Source organism: Oncorhynchus mykiss, chromosome 9 (assembly GCF_013265735.2).
Source record: "Oncorhynchus mykiss isolate Arlee chromosome 9, USDA_OmykA_1.1, whole genome shotgun sequence".
Classification (NCBI taxonomy): Eukaryota; Metazoa; Chordata; class Actinopteri; order Salmoniformes; family Salmonidae; genus Oncorhynchus; species Oncorhynchus mykiss.
The window spans coordinates 50,486,054-50,507,334 of NC_048573.1; the positions used below are offsets into that span (position 1 = coordinate 50,486,054).

Sequence of the window (21,281 nt, forward strand, 5' to 3'; positions counted from 1 at the left end):
GCATGGACCATACAGTCTCTAAAATGGATTTCCAGGATTACGCCAAATGGCTTCTAATGCAATCAGCCCATAGAACTAGTGTGGCAGAAATGTGATTGGAGGCAATTGGGACGGGAGCGAAATCTCATCAACAGCTTAGTTGCAATGCTTGGGGGGACCACCTAAAATGTGTGTTGCAATTTAATTTAGTTAGAAAATCAAATACGCTCCAAAATTTCTCAGCAGCCACTACGTTAATCGCTCCCTCACTCGCTCGTGGTTGCTGTATTTCGCCAGACTGGTACCACAGCATTTCTTTGATTAAAGGCCAGGTTATGTTTAATGTTTCATTAATATTTAATTTATGTTTCATTAATAATTTTGCAAGGTAATGGCTACTGTACCAGTTTTCTTTAAAGGAGTGTAACAAAGCCATGTGCCCCACCATTCACAAGACAGAGCACAGACAAAAAGAAAAGGAACCTATTACTTCTGTTTCCATGGTAACAGCTGCTTGGTTGCACTGTCGCCGTAGGAGCCAGGTTTCCCGGGAGACGAGTGTGTTGTGTGTGTGTGTGTGTGTGTGTGTGTGTGTGTGTGTGTGTGTGTGTGTGTGTGTGTGTGTGTGTGTGTAGACAGCATCTGCCAAGGCTGCCTCTGAAACACTGAAACATGCAGTGTGTCGGCTCTGAGCCCTAAAGGGGTGAAAACTAGGTGTGGCCCTGTGAAATACTAGCGGTTCCTTCCTTTTGTAGCCATTGCCTAGCCTTTCCTATCCCACAGGGCTGAGGAGGTACTGGACCATGAAAATGTCTGTCAGCCAACAGAAGGGCTGGATTTTCATGCTGATGGTATTTTCATAGTGTGATGAATGAGATTTTTCATTTAGTCAGTTAATCTAATAGATATAAATATAGTATATATATATATATATATATATTATTTAACCAGGCAAGTTGGTTAAGAACAAATTCTTATTTACAATGACGGCCTACCCCAGCCAAACCCTAACAATGTTAGGCCAATTGTGCGCCGCCCTATGGGACTCCCAATCACGGCCGGTTGTGAGACAGCCTGGAATCGAACCAGGGTCTGTAGTGATGCCTCAAGCACTGAGATGCAGTGCCTTAGATCACTGTGCCAATCGGGAGCCATGATAATAGTTCCATGATGCATTTTCTAAACCATCGGACAAAAATGTTTTTTTTTAATTCATAAATAGCTCCTGTATTTAAAAATGCGCTGTTACTGTATCTGTATCAAAAATGGGCTATGCAGTATTTTGGCAGTGAGATTCATTCTGATAGGGTAGAAGAGATATCCAGCATATGTACAAGGTTATTATGATATCACTTGACTCACTGGTATCTTTCTGAATATAACAAATCCCCACACACACCAAACCATTCCTGTGTGTGTGTGTGTGTGTGTGGGGGGGGGGGGGGTTGTGCGCATGTGTGCGTTTTTAAAATCATGTGTGTTTTTGACAGAAATTTGCCAGGGGGCAGTCCGTGCTGGACATGGTGTGTGGCCATCTGAACCTGCTGGAGAGGGACTACTTTGGCCTGACGTTCTATGACACAGACAACACCAAGGTCAGAATCTTCGTTCTTACTCTCACCTAGAACCCTCCCCCTCGCTCCCACCTACTGGCACCTATAGTGAAAGTATTCACACCCTTTGACTTTTTCCACATTTTGTCATGTTACCAATGAATAAAAAATGAAAATGAGTCATTAAGTATTCAACCCCTTTGTTATGGCAAACCTAAATAAGTTCAGAAGTAAAAATGTGCTTAACAAGTCACATAAGTTGCATGGACTCATTTGGTGTGTAATAATAGTGTTTAACATGATTTTTGAATGAATACCTCAGTCGAGCAGGGAATTTCAAACACAAATTCAACCACAAAGACCAGGGAGGTACCTCGTTACGAAGGCAATAACTCGTTACCTATTGGTAGATGGGTAAAAATAAAAAAGCAGACACTGAAAATCCCTTTGAACATGGTGGAGTTATTAATTACACTTTGGATAGTGTACTGTATCAACCATGTTTAAAAAATATATTTTTATTATTTTTATTTAACCTTTATTTAACTAGGCAAGTCAGTTAAGAACAAATTCTTAATTACAGTGACGACCTTTAACAAACCTTTTTTATTGTTTTACTTATGTATTGAAAATGTTTTTTGTTGTTGTGTGGTTTTCATATAAGGCCTTGGTCTTCCAACCACACCTGCACACCGTTATTATTTAATTAAATGTTTTATCTGTATTGTTGTCTATCACTTGTTTTCTTTGGTGCAAATACATTTAACTAAACTAAATACACACAGTCACTATAAAGATACAGGCATCCTTCCTTACTCAGTTGCCAAAGAGGGAGGAAACTGTTCAGGTTTTCACCATGAGGCCAATGGTGACATTAAAATAGTTATAGAGGTTAATGGCTGTGATTGGAGAAAACGGAGGATGGATCAACAACATTGTAGGTACTCCACAATATGAACCTAATTGACAGAATGAAAATAAGGAAGCCAGTACAAAATACAAATATTTCAAAACATGCATCCTGTTTACAATAAGGCGCTAAAGTAGAACTGCAAAACATTTGGCAAAGAAATTAATTTTATGTCCTGAATACAATGTGTTATGTTTGGTGCAAATCCAACACAACACATCACTGAACACCACTCTTCATATTTCCAAGTATGGTGGTGTTATGGTTTTGCTTGTCATCAGCAAGGACTAGAGAGTTTTTTTAATGATCAAAATAAACAGAATGGAGCTAAGCACAAGCAAAATCCTAGAGGAAAACCTGGTTCAGTCTGCCTTCCAACAGACACTGGGAGACAAATTCACCTTTCAGCAGGACAGTAACCTAAAACACAAGGCCAAATATACGCTGGAGTTGCTTACCAAGACAAGATTGAATGTTCATGACTAGTTACAGTTTTGAATTAAATCGGCTTGAAAATCTATGGAAAGACCTGAAAATGACTGTCTAGCAATGATCAACAACCAACTTGACAATGCTTGAAGATTATTTTTTAGAATAATGTGCAAATATTGCACAATCCAGGTGTGCAAAGCTCTTACAGACTTACCCAGAAAGATTCACAGCTGTAATCACTGCCAGCAATGATTATAAAATGCATTGACTCAGGGGGTTGAATACCAATAAAGTTAAAAGTGACATTTTAGAACTTAAAACATTTCTAGCATATCTATCTATGGGTAACAGGGTTGACATGGTATGCTCGACACTCAGTTTCCAACCTCAAAACACCAGAAAATGGCCTAAAAGTGTAAAACCAACTCACCTGTTTTTACACTATGATTTGACTATTACAGGTTCAATGTTTTATCATTTTTTTTTTCAAAATAATAGTTTTACCATGTTAAAATGAGAGTTCAGGTCATGTTACACTGTTGACCTTAAACTTGAGTTACAAAAGTAAATTAATTTCTAATGACATTACTTAAGCACATATCTTCAGAAATTACTTTCCCAAAGCAGCTAAATAACTAGGGCTTTACAATGATGGAGAAAACATGGGAAAATCTTGGGGTTAAGTGGGTTAAAAACTTGCCTGGCTACCCATCCACATCGCTCCGGCCAAACGCCATGCCCACTTATGTTTCTTCTCCAAGTCTGTGTTCTTTCCTCCCTGACTCTGAGTATGCGAACAGATTCTGACCTCTCTGATTGGTCTCAGAAACCGATGGGTTTCAGTCCACAGGACTGAGATTGGGAGACACTGAGTTAGAGCATAGATGTACAGTGTGTGATCCAACTGTTACGTTGAGTGTTTTATTACAATTCACACACATAATGTCTGAGGGCACTCTATTCATGGAACAACCCAAAATCAAATAAAATTTTATTTGTCACATACACATGGTTAGCAGATGTTAATGCGAGTGTAGCCATGTGCAGGTGACATTGTCCTTAAAAATCAGATAATGTATGTAAGGGCGTTCGTCTGTAGGAGGAAGAGAAGCGGACCAAAGCGCAGCGTGGTGGTTATTCATATTTTAATAAATCACTACACATGAACAAACTAACGAAAACAAGAAAAGTGAGAACGCAAACCAGTCCTATCCTGTGACGACAAACACAGTGACAGGAACAATCACCCACAAACACACAGTGAAACCCAGGCTACCTAAGTATGATTCTCAATCAGAGACAACTAATGACACCTGCCTCTGATTGAGAACCATACTAGGCCGAAAACATAGAAATGCCCCAAAACATAGAAAAACAAACAGACTGCCCACCCAACTCACGCCCTGACCATACTAAATAAATACAAAACAACAGAAATAGAGGTCAGAACGTGACAGTACCCCCCCCCCAAAGGTGCGGACTCCGGCCGCAAAACCTTGACCTATAGGGGAGGGTCTGGGTGGGCGTCTGTCCGCGGTGGCGGCTCTGGCGCGGGACGCGGACCCCACTTCACCATTGTCTTAGTCCGCCTTATTGTCCGCCTCCCTGGCTTACTCACCATGACCACCCCTCTCAATGACCCCACTGGACAGAGGGGCTGCTCGGGACAGAGGGGCAGCTCGGGACAGAGGTGAAGCAGCTGCTCGGGACAGAGGGACAACTGCTCGGGACAGAGGGGCGATAGCAGCTCGGGACAGAGGGGCGATTGCAGCTCGGGACAGAGGGGCGATAGCAGCTCGGGACAGAGGGGCGGCAGCTGCTCGGGACAGAGGGGCAGCTGCTCGGGCGGCCCCTGGCTGACTGACGGCACTGGCGGCCCCTGGCTTACTTGCGGCCCCTGGCTGACTGGCGGCACTGGCGGCCCCTGGCTTACTGGCGGCCCCTGGCTTACTGGCGGCACTGGCGGCCCCTGGCTGACTGGCGGCACCTGGCTGACTGGCGGCACTGGCGGCCCCTGGCTGACTGGCGGCCCCTGGCTGACTGGCGGCCCCTGGCTGACTGGCGGCACTGGCGGCCCCTGGCTGACGGGCGGCACTGGCGGCCCCTGGCTGACGGGCGGCACTGGCGGCCCCTGGCTGACGGGCGGCACTGGCGGCCCCTGGCTGACGGGCGGCACTGGCGGCTCCTGGCAGACGGGCGGCGCTGGCGGCTCCGGGCAGACGGGCGGCGCTGGCGGCGCTGGGCAGACGGGCGGCGCTGGCGGCGCTGGGCAGACGGGCGGCGTTGGCGGCGCTGGGCAGACGGGAAGCTCAGCTGGCGCTGGGCAGACGGGAAGCTCAGCTGGCGCTGGGCAGACGGGAAGCTCAGCTGGCGCTGGGCAGACGGGAAGCTCAGCTGGCGCTGGGCAGACGGGAAGCTCCGGCAACGCTGGAGAAAAGGAAGGCCCTGGTAGCGCCGGAGAGGCGGGAGACTCCGGCAGCGGCGCCGGACAGGCGGGAGGCTCCGGCGCCGGACAGGCGGGAGGCTCCGGCAGAGGCGCCGGACAGGCGGGAGGCTCCGGCAGAGGCGCCGGACAGGCGGGAGGCTCCGGCAGAGGCGCCGGACAGGCGGGAGGCTCCGGCAGAGGCGCCGGACAGGCGGGAGGCTCCGGCAGAGGCGCCGGACAGGCGGGAGGCTCCGGCAGAGGCGCCGGACAGGCGGGAGGCTCCGGCAGAGGCGCCGGACAGGCGGGAGGCTCCAGTCGCGCCGGACAGGCGGGAGGCTCTGTCAGCGGCGCCGGACAGGCGGGAGGCTCTGTCAGCGGCGCCGGACAGGCGAGAGGTTCCGGCAGAGGCGCCGGACAGGTGGGAGGCTCCGGCAGCGCTGGAGAGGAGGAAGCCCCTGTAAGGATGGGCCGGAGAGACAGCCTGGTACGGGGGGCTGCCACCGGAGGGCTGGTGCGTGGAGGTGGTGACGGATAGACCGGACCGTGAAGGCGTACTGGAGATCTTGAGGGCAGGGCTGGCACCAACCGCCCTGGCTGGATCTTCACCCTAGCCCGGCAGATGTGGGGAGCTGGGATGTAGCGCACTGGGCTAAGCACGCGTACTGGGGACACCGTGCGCACAACTGCATAACACGGTGCCTGACCAGCACCACGCCCGCCACAGTTAGCACTGCTAGGAGCACTGTAGTGCTGAGATGGCACAGGACGTGCAAGGCTAGGGAGATGCACAGGAGGCCTGGTGCGTGAGGCTGGCACAGTCTTCACCAGACCCCTCGCACGCACCTCAGGATGAGTATGGAGAGCTGACCCCGGTGCCATTAAATCCCTGACACGCTCCGTCGGGCGAATGTCGTGCCTCATGCACCAAACCAGCAAGTCCCTCATATCACTCTCCTCCAATTTCCCCATTAACTCCTTCACAGTCTCTGCTTCGCTCACCTCCAACACCAGCTCTGGTTCTGAGCTCCTCCTTGGCTCCTCACGATAAACGGGGGGAGTTGGCTCAGGTCTGACTCCTGACTCTGCCACACTCCCCCTGTGCCCCCCCCCCCCAAGAAATTTTTTGGGGTGACTCTCGGGCTTCCATCCGCTCTGCCGTGCTAGTTCCTCATAATGCCGCCTCTCTGCTTTTGCTGCCTCCAGCTCGGCCTTGGGGCGGCAATATTCTCCTGGCTCTGCCCAGGGTCCTTTCCCGTCTAGAATCTCCTCCCAAGTCCATCTCTCCAAGTAGTGCAGCCTCTCCCACTGCTGCTTCTGCTGCTGCTGCTGTTGCTCCTCCTGCTGCTGCCTTTGCTGCTGCTGCTGTTGCTCCTGCTGCACCAGTCGCTTCTCCTGCTGCTGCTGTTGCTCCTCCTGCTGCTGCCTTTGCTGCTGCTGCTGTTGCTCCTGCTGCACCAGTCGCTTCTCCTGCTGCTGCTGTTGCTGCAGCCTCTGTTTACCACGCCGCTTGGTCCTTGGTAGGTGGGTGATTCTGTAAGGGCGTTCGTCTGTAGGAGGAAGAGAAGCGGACCAAAGCGCAGCGTGGTGGTTATTCATATTTTAATAAATCACTACACATGAACAAACTAACGAAAACAAGAAAAGTGAGAACGCAAACCAGTCCTATCCTGTGACGACAAACACAGTGACAGGAACAATCACCCACAAACACACAGTGAAACCCAGGCTACCTAAGTATGATTCTCAATCAGAGACAACTAATGACACCTGCCTCTGATTGAGAACCATACTAGGCCGAAAACATAGAAATGCCCCAAAACATAGAAAAACAAACATAGACTGCCCACCCAACTCACGCCCTGACCATACTAAATAAATACAAAACAACAGAAATAGAGGTCAGAACGTGACAATGTATTAACCTTCTACTGCAGTGGGCTAAATCAGGGTCACACAAAGTGTTTCTTGGTAGTCTTAAACAAGTCTACCAAGAAACAAAAGTATACACCTCACACACATGGTTATGGGCTTAAAAAAAGGAAGACATGTACGATGTCAGAAATAGAGTTGAATTCGCATCCCAATATTACACTTTCTATACATCACAGAAGACTGAAATATAACAAAACCCGTTTAACATAGAAACAACAGAAGAAACGGACTAAACGTTTATTAATTATGAAAACTATTTATAACATTCCACCCATGAGGCCACTAGGTTATTTGACTGCAGGAAAGGGCTATGCGGTGGTTGCCCGTCCTCACAGTGGACCAGTCAGGGTGAAAGAAGGAAAGAGACCATTGCCCTTTGAAATGTGATTAGAAGTGATTGCCCTTTTAAAGGTGGCGCATGGGGTCCACAGTGTATAGAGAAAGTATCTCTCAGAAGACTCCGGTGACATTAAGCTAAGCGGACAGGGCTTAACTGGCATTTATATTCCTGTGCCCTGAGAAACTTAAAGAGACATACCAGGATTGGTACATACATTTTTGGACTTTGATTCTTGAGCCATTGATTGTTGAAGAATATCACTTTGAAATGCTTCATGAGCTTAGTTCAACTGTCCTTCCCCATCAGAACCCAAAATACACTACATGACCAAAACTATGTGGACACCTGCTCATCGAACATCTCATTCCAAAATCATGAGAATTAATATGGAGTTGGTCCTCCCTTTGCTGCTATAACAGCCTCCACTCTCCTGGAAGGCTTTCCATTAGAAGTTGGAATTTTTCTGCGGGGAAATATTCTGCATTTAGACACGAGCATTAGTGAGGTCGGGCACTGATGTTGGGAGATTAGGCCTGGCTCGTAATTGGCATTCCTATTCATCCCAAAGGTGTTCGATGGGGTTGAAGTCAGGGCTCTGTGCAGGTCAGTTAAGTTCTTCCACACCAATCTCGACAATCCATTTCTGTATGGACCTCGCTTTGTGCACGGGGGCATTGTCATGCTGAAACAGGAAAGGGCCTTCCCCAAACTATTGCCACAAAGTTGGAAGCACAGACTCATCTAGAATGTCATTGTATGCTGTAGCGTTAAGATTTCCCTTCACTGGAACTAAAGGTCCTAGCTCTTTATTCCTCCTCTACCAAACTTTACAGTTGGTACTATGTATTTGGGTAAGTAGTGTTTTCCTGGCATCCACCAAACCCAGATTTGTCCGTCTTACTGCCAGATGGTGGAGCGTGGTTTATTACTTCAGAGAATGCGTTTCCACTGATCAAGAGTCCTATGGCGTCGAACTTTACATTACTCCAGCCGACGCTTGGCATTATGTATGGTGATCATAGGCTTGTGGGCAGCTGCTTGGCCATGGAAATGTGTTGCAACCGAGGACAGACGATTTTTACGCGCTACATGCTTCAGCACTTGGCAGTCCCGTGAGCTTGTGTGACCACTCCACGGCTGAGCCGTTGTTGCTCCTAGACGTTTCCACTTCACAATAACAGCACTTTCAGTTGACCGGGGCAGCGCTAGCAGGGTAGAAATTTGACTAACTGACTTGAAGAAAGGTGACATCCTATGACGGTGCTACGTTGAATGTCACTGAGCTCTCCAGTAAGGCTAATCTACTGACAATGTTTGTCTATGGTGATTGCATGGCTGTGTGCTTTTTTTTATAAACCTGTCAGCGACTGGTGTGGCTGAAATAGCAGAATCCACTAATTTGAGGGGGTGTCCACATACTTAGATATCGTGTTTCAGCTTGTTTTACTCTATCGTTTGAAGACAATTCAATTGTAAAAAAAACAAAAAACCGTGGTATAGCTTCAAAACATGGTTAAAACTATAATTTTGATCTCATTTAGTTATTGTCAGTTATTGCATCCATAGCTCGATCAATGAATTGGAGAGTGGTAACATTTCTCCACCCCCATCCCTCAGCTGTTTACCAAAGCATGGGAAGTTGTTGGCTATGCTGACGTTGCCTCTCTGCCAAAGCACGTATGGCGCCGTACTGAGATGAGATGGACAAATGCCCTTCTAACTCCCGAGGGAGTTTTCAGCTGTTATCGTGACTGTTGCATAAATTCCACCTCAGGGCAAGAAAAATAACAAGCTGGCATTTAACGAACTGTATGAGGCTATAAACAAGCAGGAAAACTTACGTCCGGAGGCTGCTTTTCTGGTTGCTGGCGATTTAAATTCTGCGTCAACTTCCATCAACACATCTCCTTCGCCACGAAGGGTGATAAAGTCCTAGACCACTGTTATTCAACCCACAAGCAAGCATACAAGGCCCTTCCTCGTCCATTTGGCAAATCAGATCATAACTCCGTACTCCTGCTTCCAGAAGCTCAAACAAGAAGTACCTGTGACTCTCTCCATCGAGAAATGGTCAGCAGTATCAGAGATTATGTTATAGGACTGCTTTACTAGCGCTGATTGGAAAATGTTTTGAGACTCCGCTGATAACATCGATGAGCTAACCACCTCCATCACCAGCTTCATTAGGAAATGCTTTGGCGAAGTCGAGGTTTGCTGCTTTCCCCAATCAAAAGGCCTGGATTGACACAGAGGTTGGCTCTAAACTAAAAGACAGGGCTACCACAGACAGGGCTATCACAGACAACCCTGAGGCTACGGCTGAGGACAAGAACAAGTGCTATGATCTCCGCAGAGTCATCAAACAAGCCAAAGGACAATAAACTGTGGCAATAAGGTAGAATCATATTACTGAGGCTCTGTCGCAAGGGCTACAGTCCATTACAGATTACAAATGAAGACTCAGCTGTGATCTGCCCAACGATGACTCTCTTCCAGACGAACTCAATGCATTTTATGCACTCTCCGACAATAACAACATCGTGCCGGGTGTAAAGGACGCCACCGACCCAGAGGACTGGTTAATCTCACTCTCCGAGGCCGATTTGAGTAAGGTCTTTAATCAGATCAACACTCGCAAGTCCAGAGGGCCTGACAGTATTCCAGTGCGTGTTCTCAGAGCATTCTCAGAACACCTGGCAGGCATATTCACAGTAATTTTCAACCTCTCCTTGTCCCAGACAGTAATTCCCACATCTTTTAAGATGACTACCATCATTCCTGTTCCCAAGAACTCTAAGGCATATTGCCACAATGACTACCGCCATGTAGCACTCACAACTGTAAACATGAAGTGCTTTGAGAGGCTGGTTATGGCTCACATCAACTCCATCATCCCAGACACCCTAGACCCACTCCAATTTGTACACCACCCCAACAGGCCCATAAACAACACAATCTCAATTGCACTCCACATTGCTCTTACCCACCTGGATAACAGGAATACATATGTGAGAATACAGTTCACTGACTACAGCTCAGTGTTCAACACCATTGTCCCTTCCAAGCTCATCACCAAGCTTAGGACCCTGGGACTGAACACTTCCCTCTGTAACTAGATCCTAGACTTCCTGACGGGCTGACCCCAGGTGGTGAGTGTAGGCAACATCACCTCAGCCATGCTAATCCTCAGCACGGGGGCCCAACAGGGGTGTGTGCTTAGTCACTTCCTGTACTCCCTGTTCACCCACGACTGTATGGCCACGCACAACTCGCACAACTGTGTGGCCACGCACCGGCGATGATGAGATAGCCTACACAGAGGAGTTCAGTGACCTGGCAGTGTGGTGCCGGATCAAACCCTTCCCCTCAACGTTAGTAAGACCAAGTAGCTGATCGTGGACTGCAGGAAACGGGGCGAAGATGCCTCCATCCACATCGGCGGGGCTGCAGTGGAGCGGGTCGAGAGCTTCAAGTTCCTCAGTGTCTAAATCACTAATACTTAAAATTGTCCACACACACGCACAGTCGTGAACAAGGCTGCACCTCTTTCCCCTCTTGCCGACTCTATTCTTTGTACATATCAATGATGTCGCTCTTATTGCTGGTGATTCTCTGATCCACCTCTACGCAGACGACACCAATCTGTGTACATCTAGCCCATCTTTGGACACTGTGTTAACAAACCTCCAAACGAGCTTCAATGCCATACAACACCCCTTCCGCGGCCTCCAACTGCTTTTAAATGCTAGTAAAACTAAATGCATGCTCTTCAACCGATTGTTGCCCGCACCCACACACCCGACTAGCATCACTACTCTGGACGGTTCTGACTTAGAATATGTGGACAACTACAAATACCTGTCACGCCTGCTCCCGCTTTTCCCCCCTGGCGCTCGAGGGCGCCAGACTGCCCTGCATTACGCACTCCTGCCACCATCATTTATGCACACCTGCCTTCCCTCGTCACACGCTTCAGCGATATTGGACTCACCTGGACTCACTCATTCATCTGTTTATTTCCTCCCCTATATTTGTCAGTTCCCTGCTCTGTTCCCCGCTGCTGCATTGTTTGTCATATGCCCGTGTTACCCGTGTGCTTACGCTGTTCCTGTCTTGTTCTATGTCTGTTCCAGATTAAATGTTTGACTCCCCGTACCTGCTTCTCATCTCCAGCGTCATTCCTTACAATACGTAGGTGTCTGGTTAGACTGTAAACTCTTCTTCCAGACTCACATTAAGCATCTCTAATCCAAAATTAAATCTAGAATCGGCTTCCTATTTTGCAACAAAGCCTCCTTCACTCATTCTGCCAAACATACCCTCGTAAAACTGACTATCTTACCGATCCTTGACTTCGGCGATTTCATTTACAAAATAGCCTCCAACACTCTACTCAGCAAACTGAATGTAGTCTATCACAGTGCCATCTGTTTTGTCACCAATGCCCCATATACTGCCCACCACTGCCACCTGTATGCTCTCGTTGGCTGGCCCTCACTACATATTTGTCGCCAAACCCACTGGCTCCAGGTCATCTATAAGTCTTTGCTGGGTAAAGCCCCGCCTTATCTCAGCTCACTGGTCACCATAGCAACACCCACCCGTAGCAGGCGCTCCAGCAGGTATATTTCACTGGTCATCCCCAAAGCCAACACTTCCTTTGGCCGCCTTTCCTTCCAGTTCTCTGCTGCCAATGACTGGAACAAATTGCAAAAATCACTGAAGCTGGAGTCTCATATCTCCATCTCTAACTTTAAGCATCAGCTGTCAGAGCACTGTACCTGTACACAGCCAATCTGTAAATAGCACACCAAACTACCTCATCCCCATATTGTTATTTATCCTTTGCACCCCAGTATCTCTACTTGTACATCATCTATCACTCCAGTGTTAATGCTACATTGTAATTATTTTGCCTCAATGGCTTATTTATTGCCTTACCTCCCTACTCTTCTACATTTGCACACACTGTACATAGATTTTTCTATTGTGATATTGACTGTACATTTGTTTATGTGTAACTCTGTGTTGTTGTTTTTGACGCACTGCTTTGCTTTATCTTGGCCAGGTCACAGTTGTAAATGAGAATTTGTTCTCAACTGGCCTACCTGGTTAAATAAAGGTGAAATAAAAAATGAAATAGAAAAAAGTCATACAGCTGTACCATTGAGAGCATGTTGACTGGCTGCATCACTGCTCGGAATGGCAATAGCACCACCCTCAGTCGCATGGCACTACAGACGGTGGTGCGGACAGCCCAATACATCACTGGGGTTGAGCTCCCTGCTATCCAGGACCTCTATATTAGGCGGTGTACCAGTACATCACACTGCACAATGCACTATCCCGTCTTGACAAGAAGAATACCTACAGTGCCTTGCGAAAGTATCCGGCCCCCTTGAACTTTGCAACCTTTTGCCACATTTCAGGCTTCAAACATAAAGATATAAAACTGTATTTTTTTGTGAAGAATCAACAACAAGTGGGACACAATCATGAAGTGGAACGACATTTATTGGATATTTCAAACTTTTTTAACAAATCAAAAACGGAAAAATTGGGCGTGCAAAATTATTCAGCCCCCTTAAGTTAATACTTTGTAGCGCCACCTTTTGCTGCGATTACAGCTGTAAGTCGCTTGGGGTATGTCTCTATCAGTTTTGCACATCGAGAGACTGACATTTTTTCCCATTCCTCCTTGCAAAACAGCTCGAGCTCAGTGAGGTTGGATGGAGAGCATTTGTGAACAGCAGTTTTCAGTTCTTTCCACAGATTCTCAATTGGATTCAGGTCTGGACTTTGACTTGGCCATTCTAATACCTGGATATGTTTATTTTTGAACCATTCCATTGTAGATTTTGCTTTATGTTTTGGATCATTGTCTTGTTGGAAGACAAATCTCCGTCCCAGTCTCAGGTCTTTTGCAGACTCCATCAGGTTTTCTTCCAGAATGGTCCTGTATTTGGCTCCATCCATCTTCCCATCAATTTTAACCATCTTCCCTGTCCCTGCTGAAGAAAAGCAGACCCAAACCATGATGCTGCACCACCATGTTTGACAGTGGGGATGGTGTGTTCAGGGTGATGAGCTGTGTTGCTTTTACGCCAAACATAACGTTTTGCATTGTTGCCAAAAAGTTCAATTTTGGTTTCATCTGACCAGAGCACCTTCTTCCACATGTTTGGTGTGTCTCCCAGGTGGCTTGTGGCAAACTTTAAACAGCACTTTTTATGGATATCTTTAAGAAATGACTTTCTTCTTGCCACTCTTCCATAAAGGCCAGATTTGTGCAATATACGACTGATTGTTGTCCTATGGACAGAGTCTCCCACCTCAGCTGTAGATCTCTGCAGTTCATCCAGAGTGATCATGGGCCTCTTGGCTGCATCTCTGATCAGTCTTCTCCTTGTATGAGCTGAAAGTTTTGAGGGACGGCCAGGTCTTGGTAGATTTGCAGTGGTCTGATACTCCTTCCATTTCAATATTATCGCTTGCACAGTGCTCCTTGGGATGTTTAAAGCTTGGGAAATCTTTTTGTATCCAAATCCGGCTTTAAACTTCTTCACAACAGTATCTCGGACCTGCCTGGTGTGTTCCTTGTTCTTCATGATGCTCTCTGCGCTTTTAACGGACCTCTGAGACTATCACAGTGCAGGTGCATTTATACGGAGACTTGATTACACACAGGTGGATTGTATTTATCATCATTAGTCATTTAGGTCAACATTGGATCATTCAGAGATCCTCACTGAACTTCTGGAGAGAGTTTGCTGCACTGAAAGTAAAGGGGCTGAATAATTTTGCACGCCCAATTTTTCAGTTTTTGATGTTAAAAAAGTTTGAAATATCCAATAAATGTCGTTCCACTTCATGATTGTGTCCCACTTGTTTTTGATTCTTCACAAAAAAATACAGTTTTATATCTTTATGTTTGAAGCCTGAAATGTGGCAAAAGGTCGCAAAGTTCAAGGGGGCCGAATACTTTCGCAAGGCACTGTATATAAGAATTCTGTTCATTGACTGCTCGGCATTCAACCACTTAGTACCCTTCAAGCTCATCATTAAATTTGAGGCCCTGGGTCTCAACCCCACCCAGGTGGTGAAGGTAGGAAACAACATCTCCACTCTGCTGACCCTCAACACTGGGGCCCCACAAGGGTGCGTGCTCACCCCCCTCCTGTACTCCCTGTTCACCCATGACTGCGTGGCCATGCATGCCTCCAACTCGATCATCAAGTTTGCAGACGACACAATAGTAGTGAGCTTGATTACCAACAACGACGAGACAGCCTACAGGGAGGAGGTGAGGGCACTTGGAGTGTGGTGTCAGGAAAACAACCTGTCACTCAACATCAACAAAATAAAGGAGATGATCGTGGACTTCAGGAAACAACAGAGGGAGCACCCCCCTATCCACATCGAAGGGACAGCAGTGGAGAAGGTGGATATTTTTAAGTTTCTCTGCCTACACATCACGGACAAACTGAAATGGTCCACCCATACGGACAGTGTGGTGAAGAAGGCACAACATTGCCTCTTCAACCTCAGGAGGCTGAAGATATTTGGCTTGTCACCTAAAACCCTTACAAACGTTTACAGATGCAGACTTGAGAGCATCCTGTCGGGCTGTGTCACCGCCTGGTACGGCAACTGCACCGCCCTCAACCGTAATGCTCTCCAGAGGGTGGTGTGGTCTGCACAACGCATCACTGGGGGCAAACTACCTACAACAGCACCCGATGTCACAGGAAGGCCAAAAAGATAATCAAGGACAACAACCACCCGAGCCACTGCCTGTTCACCCCGCTACCATCCAGAAGGCGAGGTCAGTACAGGTGCTTCAAATCTGGAACCGAGAGACTGAAAAACAGCTTCTATCTCAAGGCCATCAGACTGTTAAACAGCCATCACTAACACAGAGAGCCTGCTGCCTACATACAGACTCAAATCTTTTACCACTTTAATAAATGTATCACTAGTCACTTTAAATAATGCCACGTTAATAATGTTTACATATCTTACATTACTCATCTTTATATTTATAAAAAAGTATTATTTACCTCAGATCTGCAATCCTTCAGGAAGCTAGCCAGAAACTCCAGGAGGCTGGCCAGAAACTAGCCAGAAGCTAGCCAGGAGCTAGCCCAGAAGCTAATCAGAAGCTAACCACGGTTTGTGGTCATCGGCTGTCCTTTAGTTCGAAAATCTATCGAAAATCTATCGCCAGTTTTGTACGGCGCAGCGCGGCTCGGAACGGAACATACCGGACCAATTTTTCTCTCCATGTCCCTGGATTTCAACTGCTCTCTGGACATTCATACCCGGATCTCACAGCTAGCTAGCTGCTATCCGTGTGACAGTCGGCTTTCGTCGATTCCGGAGCAAACATCGATTGTTCCGGTGCTAGCCAGCTCCGTCAATCACGCCTGAGTTCCATCATTCACTCCTGGGCTGCAGTCACCTATCCGGACCCGTTTCACTGCCTACGCGGAGCCCCACCGGGCCTTCACAACCGGACTGCCGACGTTATCTACCTGAAGGAGATCCGGCTGGCTCCTCTGTTGCGACGTTACCGGAACGCCCATCTGCGGCCCGCTAACCGTTAGCTGTCTTTCCGGCTGCTATCTGAATAGACAATCGGACAATTTATTTATTTGAATTATTATGTTTTCTTCTCGGGCCTCTATAACTATATCTATTGTTCTTATTTTTGTTGTTGTGTGATTTGGATTAATCACCTCTACCACACGGAACCCCACTAATCTACTGACCGAACGCAAGAGGTGGCTAACAACAGACTCCATCCTATGCTAGCTTGCTACCGGTTGGCTTGGCTAGCTGTCTAAATCGCCGTGACCCTAAACCAACCTCTCCACTCACTGGACCCTTTTGATCACTCGACTAAGCATGCCTCTCCTTAATGTCAATATGTCTTGTCCATTGCTGTTCTGGTTAGTGTTTATTGGCTTATTTCACTGTAGAGCCTCTAGTCCTGCTCACTATACCTTATCCAACCTATTAGTTCCACCACCCACACATGCAATGACATCTCCTGGTTTCAATGATGTTTCTAGAGACAATATCTCTCTCTTCATCACTCAATACCTAGGTTTACCTCCACTGTATTCACATCCTACCTTACCTTTGTCTGTACATTATACCTTGATGCTATTTTATCGCCCCCAGAAACCTCCTTTTACTCTCTGTTCCAGACGTTCTAGACGACCAATTCTTATTGCTTTTAGTCGCACCCTTATTCTACTACTCCTATGTTCCTCTGGCGATGTAGAGGTGAATCCAGGCCCTGCAGTGCCTAGCTCCACTCCTATTCCCCAGGCGCTCTCTTTTGACGACTTCTGTAACCGTAATAGCCTTGGTTTCATGCATGTTAACATTAGAAGCCTCCTCCCTAAGTTTGTTCTATTCACTGCTTTAGCACACTCTGCCAACCCGGATGTTCTAGCTGTGTCTGAATCCTGGCTTAGGAAGACCACCAAAAATTCAGACATTTTAATTCCAAACTACAACATTTTCAGACAAGATAGAACTGCCAAAGGGGGCGGTGTTGCAATTTACTGCAAAGATAGCCTGCAGAGTTCTGTCCTACTATCCAGATCTGTACCCAAACAATTTGAACTTCTACTTTTAAAAATCCACCTTTCTAAAAACAAGTCTCTCACCGTTGCCGCCTGCTATAGACCACCCTCTGCCCCCAGCTGTGCTCTGGACACCATATGTGAACTGATTGCCCCCCATCTATCTTCAGAGCTCGTGCTGCTAGGCGACCTAAACTGGAACATGCTTAACACCCCAGCCATCCTACAATCTAAACTTGATGCCCTCAATCTCACACAAATTATCAATGAACCTACCAGGTACCTCCCCAAAGCCTTAAACACGGGCACCCTCTTAGATATCATCCTAACCAACTTCCCCTCTAAATACACCTCTGCTGTCTTCAACCAAGATCTCAGCGATCACTGCCTCATTGCCTGCATCCGTAATGGGTCAGCGGTCAAACGACCTCCTCTCATCACTGTAAAACGCTCCCTGAAACACTTCAGCGAGCAGGCCTTTCTAATCGACCTGGCCGGGGTATCCTGGAAGGATATTGACCTCATCCCGTCAGTAGAGGATGCCTGGATATTTTTTAAAAATGCCTTCCTAACCATCTTAAATAAACATGCCCCATTCAAGAAATTTAGAACCAGGAACAGATATAGCCCTTGGTTCTCCCCAGACCTGACTGCCCTTAATCAACACAAAAACGTCCTATGGCGTTCTGCATTAGCATCGAACAGCCCCCGTGATATGCAGCTGTTCAGGGAAGCTAGAAACCATTATACACAGGCAGTTAGAAAAGCCAAGGCTAGCTTTTTCAAGCAGAAATTTGCTTCTTGCAACACTAACTCAAAAAAGTTCTGGGACACTGTAAAGTCCATGGAGAATAAGAACACCTCCTCCCAGCTGCCCAGTGCACTGAAGATAGGAAACACTGTCACCACTGATAAATCCACCATAATTGAAAATTTCAATAAGCATTTTTCTACTGCTGGCCATGCTTTCCACCTGGCTACTCCTACCCCTGTCAACAGCACTGCACCCCCAACAGCAACTCGCCCAAGCCTTCCCCATTTCTCCTTCTCCCAAATCCATTCAGCTGATGTTCTGAAAGAGCTGCAAAATCTGGACCCCTACAAATCAGCCGGGCTAGACAATCTGGACCCTTTCTTTCTAAAATTATCTGCCGAAATTGTTGCCACCCCTATTACTAGCCTGTTCAACCTCTCTTTCGTGTCGTCTGAGATTCCCAAAGATTGGAAAGCAGCTGCGGTCATCCCCCTCTTCAAAGGGGGGGACACTCTTGACCCAAACTGCTACAGACCTATATCTATCCTACCATGCCTTTCTAAGGTCTTCGAAAGCCAAGTCAACAAACAGATTACCGACCATTTTGAATCTCACCATACCTTCTCTGCTATGCAATCTGGTTTCAGAGCTGGTCATGGGTGCACCTCAGCCACGCTCAAGGTCCTAAACGATATCTTAACCGCCATCGATAAGAAACATTACTGTGCAGCCGTATTCATTGATCTGGCCAAGGCTTTCGACTCTGTCAATCACCACATCCTCATCGGCAGACTCAACAGCCTTGGTTTCTCAAATGATTGCCTCGCCTGGTTCACCAACTACTTCTCTGATAGAGTTCAGTGTGTCAAATCTGAGGGTCTGTTGTCCGGACCTCTGGCAGTCTCTATGGGGGTGCCACAGGGTTCAATTCTTGGACCGACTCTCTTCTCTGTATACATCAATGAGGTCGCTCTTGCTGCTGGTGAGTCTCTGATCCACCTCTACGCAGACGACACCATTCTGTATACTTCCGGCCCTTCTTTGGACACTGTGTTAACAACCCTCCAGGCAAGCTTCAATGCCATACAACTCTCCTTCCGTGGCCTCCAACTGCTCTTAAATACAAGTAAAACTAAATGCATGCTCTTCAACCGATCACTACCTGCACCTACCCGCCTGTCCAACATCACTACTCTGGACGGCTCTGACTTAGAATACGTGGACAACTACAAATACTTAGGTGTCTGGTTAGACTGTAAACTCTCCTTCCAGACCCATATCAAACATCTCCAATCCAAAGTTAAATCTAGAATTGGCTTCCTATTTCGCAACAAAGCATCCTTCACTCATGCTGCCAAACATACCCTTGTAAAACTGACCATCCTACCAATCCTCGACTTTGGCGATGTAATTTACAAAATAGCCTCCAATACCCTACTCAACAAACTGGATGCAGTCTATCACAGTGCAATCCGTTTTGTCACCAAAGCCCCATACACTACCCACCATTGCGACCTGTACGCTCTCGTTGGCTGGCCCTCGCTTCATACTCGTCGCCAAACCCACTGGCTCCATGTCATCTACAAGACCCTGCTAGGTAAAGTCCCCCCTTATCTCAGCTCGCTGGTCACCATAGCATCTCCCACCTGTAGCACACGCTCCAGCAGGTATATCTCTCTAGTCACCCCCAAAACCAATTCTTTCTTTGGCCGCCTCTCTTTCCAGTTCTCTGCTGCCAATGACTGGAACGAACTACAAAAATCTCTGAAACTGGAAACACTTATCTCCCTCACTAGCTTTAAGCACCAACTGTCAGAGCAGCTCACAGATTACTGCACCTGTACATAGCCCACATATAATTTAGCCCTATCAACTACCTCTTTCCCAACTGTATTTAATTAATTTATTTATTTTGCTCCTTTGCACCCCATTATTTTTATTTCTACTTTGCACATTCTTCCATTGCAAAACTACCATTCCAGTGTTTTACTTTCTATATTGTATTTACCTTGCCACCAAGGCCTTTTTTTGCCTTTACCTCCCTTCTCACCTCATTTGCTCACATTGTATATAGACTTGTTTATACTTTATTATTGACTGTATGTTTGTTTTACTCCATGTGTAACTCTGTGTTGTTGTATCTGTCGAACAGCTTTGCTTTATCTTGGCCAGGTCGCAATTGTAAATGAGAACTTGTTCTCAACTTGCCTACCTGGTTAAATAAAGGTAAAATAAAAATAAATAAATAAAAAATCTCATATGTATATACTGTATTTTATACCATCTATTGCATCTTGCCTATGCTGCTCAGTCATCGCTCATCCATATATTTATATATTATTCCATCCCTTTAGATTTGTGTGTATTAGGTACAGTAGTTGTTGTAATATTGTTAGATTACTTGTTAGATATTACTGCACTGTCGGAATTAGAAGCACAAGCATTTCGTTACACTCACATTAACATCTGCTAACGGCAGGTAGACTAGTGGTTAGAGCGTTGGGCCAGTAACTGAAAGGTTGGCGGATTAAATCCCTGAGCTGACAAGGTACCAATCTGTTGTTCTTCCCCTGAACAAGGCAGTTAACCCACTGTTCTTAGGCTGTCATTGTAAATAAGAATTTGTTCTTAACTGACTTGCTTGGTTAAAAAAAAAACAATAACCATGTGTATATAGCAAATAAAAGTTAATTGGATTTGATTTGACACTGCATCATTTGCTCACTCACAAATAATATGCACGTACATTTATACTGACTCTACACACACACACACGCACATACAATCATATATACGTTACTGCTACACTGTTTATCATATATCCTGATGTCTAGTCACCTTACCCCTATACGTATCTACCTCTATCACTCCAGAGAGATCCATCTCTGGAGAGACCTGAAAATAGCTGTGCAGAGACGATCCCCATCAAACCTGACAGTTTGAGAGGATCTGCAGAGAAGTATTGGAGGTTCTCCCCCAATACAGGTGTGCCAAGCTTGAAGCGTCATACACAGGAAGACTCAAGGCTGTAATCGCTGCCAAAGGTGCTTCCGCAAAGTAATGAGTAAAGGGTCTGAATACTTATGTAAATGTATTATTTCTGTTTTTTTTAAATAAATTTGCAAAAATGTATAAAAACCTGTTTTTGCTTTGCCATTGTGTGTAGATACTGTAGATGAAGAGAAAAATATACACTACCATTCAAAAGTTTGGTGTCACTTAGAAATTACCTTGTTTTTGAAATAACATTTTTTGTCCATTAAAATAAGATAAAATTGATCAGAAATACAGTGTAGGAATTGTTAATGTAGTAAATAACTATTGTTGCTGGAAAAGTCTTATATTTAATGGAATATCTAC

The 21,281-nt window shown here is 46.3% G+C and overlaps 1 protein-coding gene across 4 annotated transcripts in view; it reads left to right on the plus strand.

Annotated features, from left to right (window-relative positions):
* Positions 1-21,281, plus strand: part of si:dkey-178k16.1 (band 4.1-like protein 1) — a 111,946-nt gene that overhangs the window by 40,502 nt on the left and 50,163 nt on the right. For all 4 annotated transcript variants that reach the window (XR_005053279.1, XM_036988244.1, XM_036988245.1 and 1 more), the window contains exon 4: positions 1,470-1,574. Coding sequence is in view for 3 of the 4 variants with exons in the window: in XM_036988244.1 (XP_036844139.1) it covers positions 1,470-1,574 (105 nt within the window). In the remaining variant the exon portion in view is untranslated. The remainder of the gene's footprint in view (positions 1-1,469; positions 1,575-21,281) is intronic.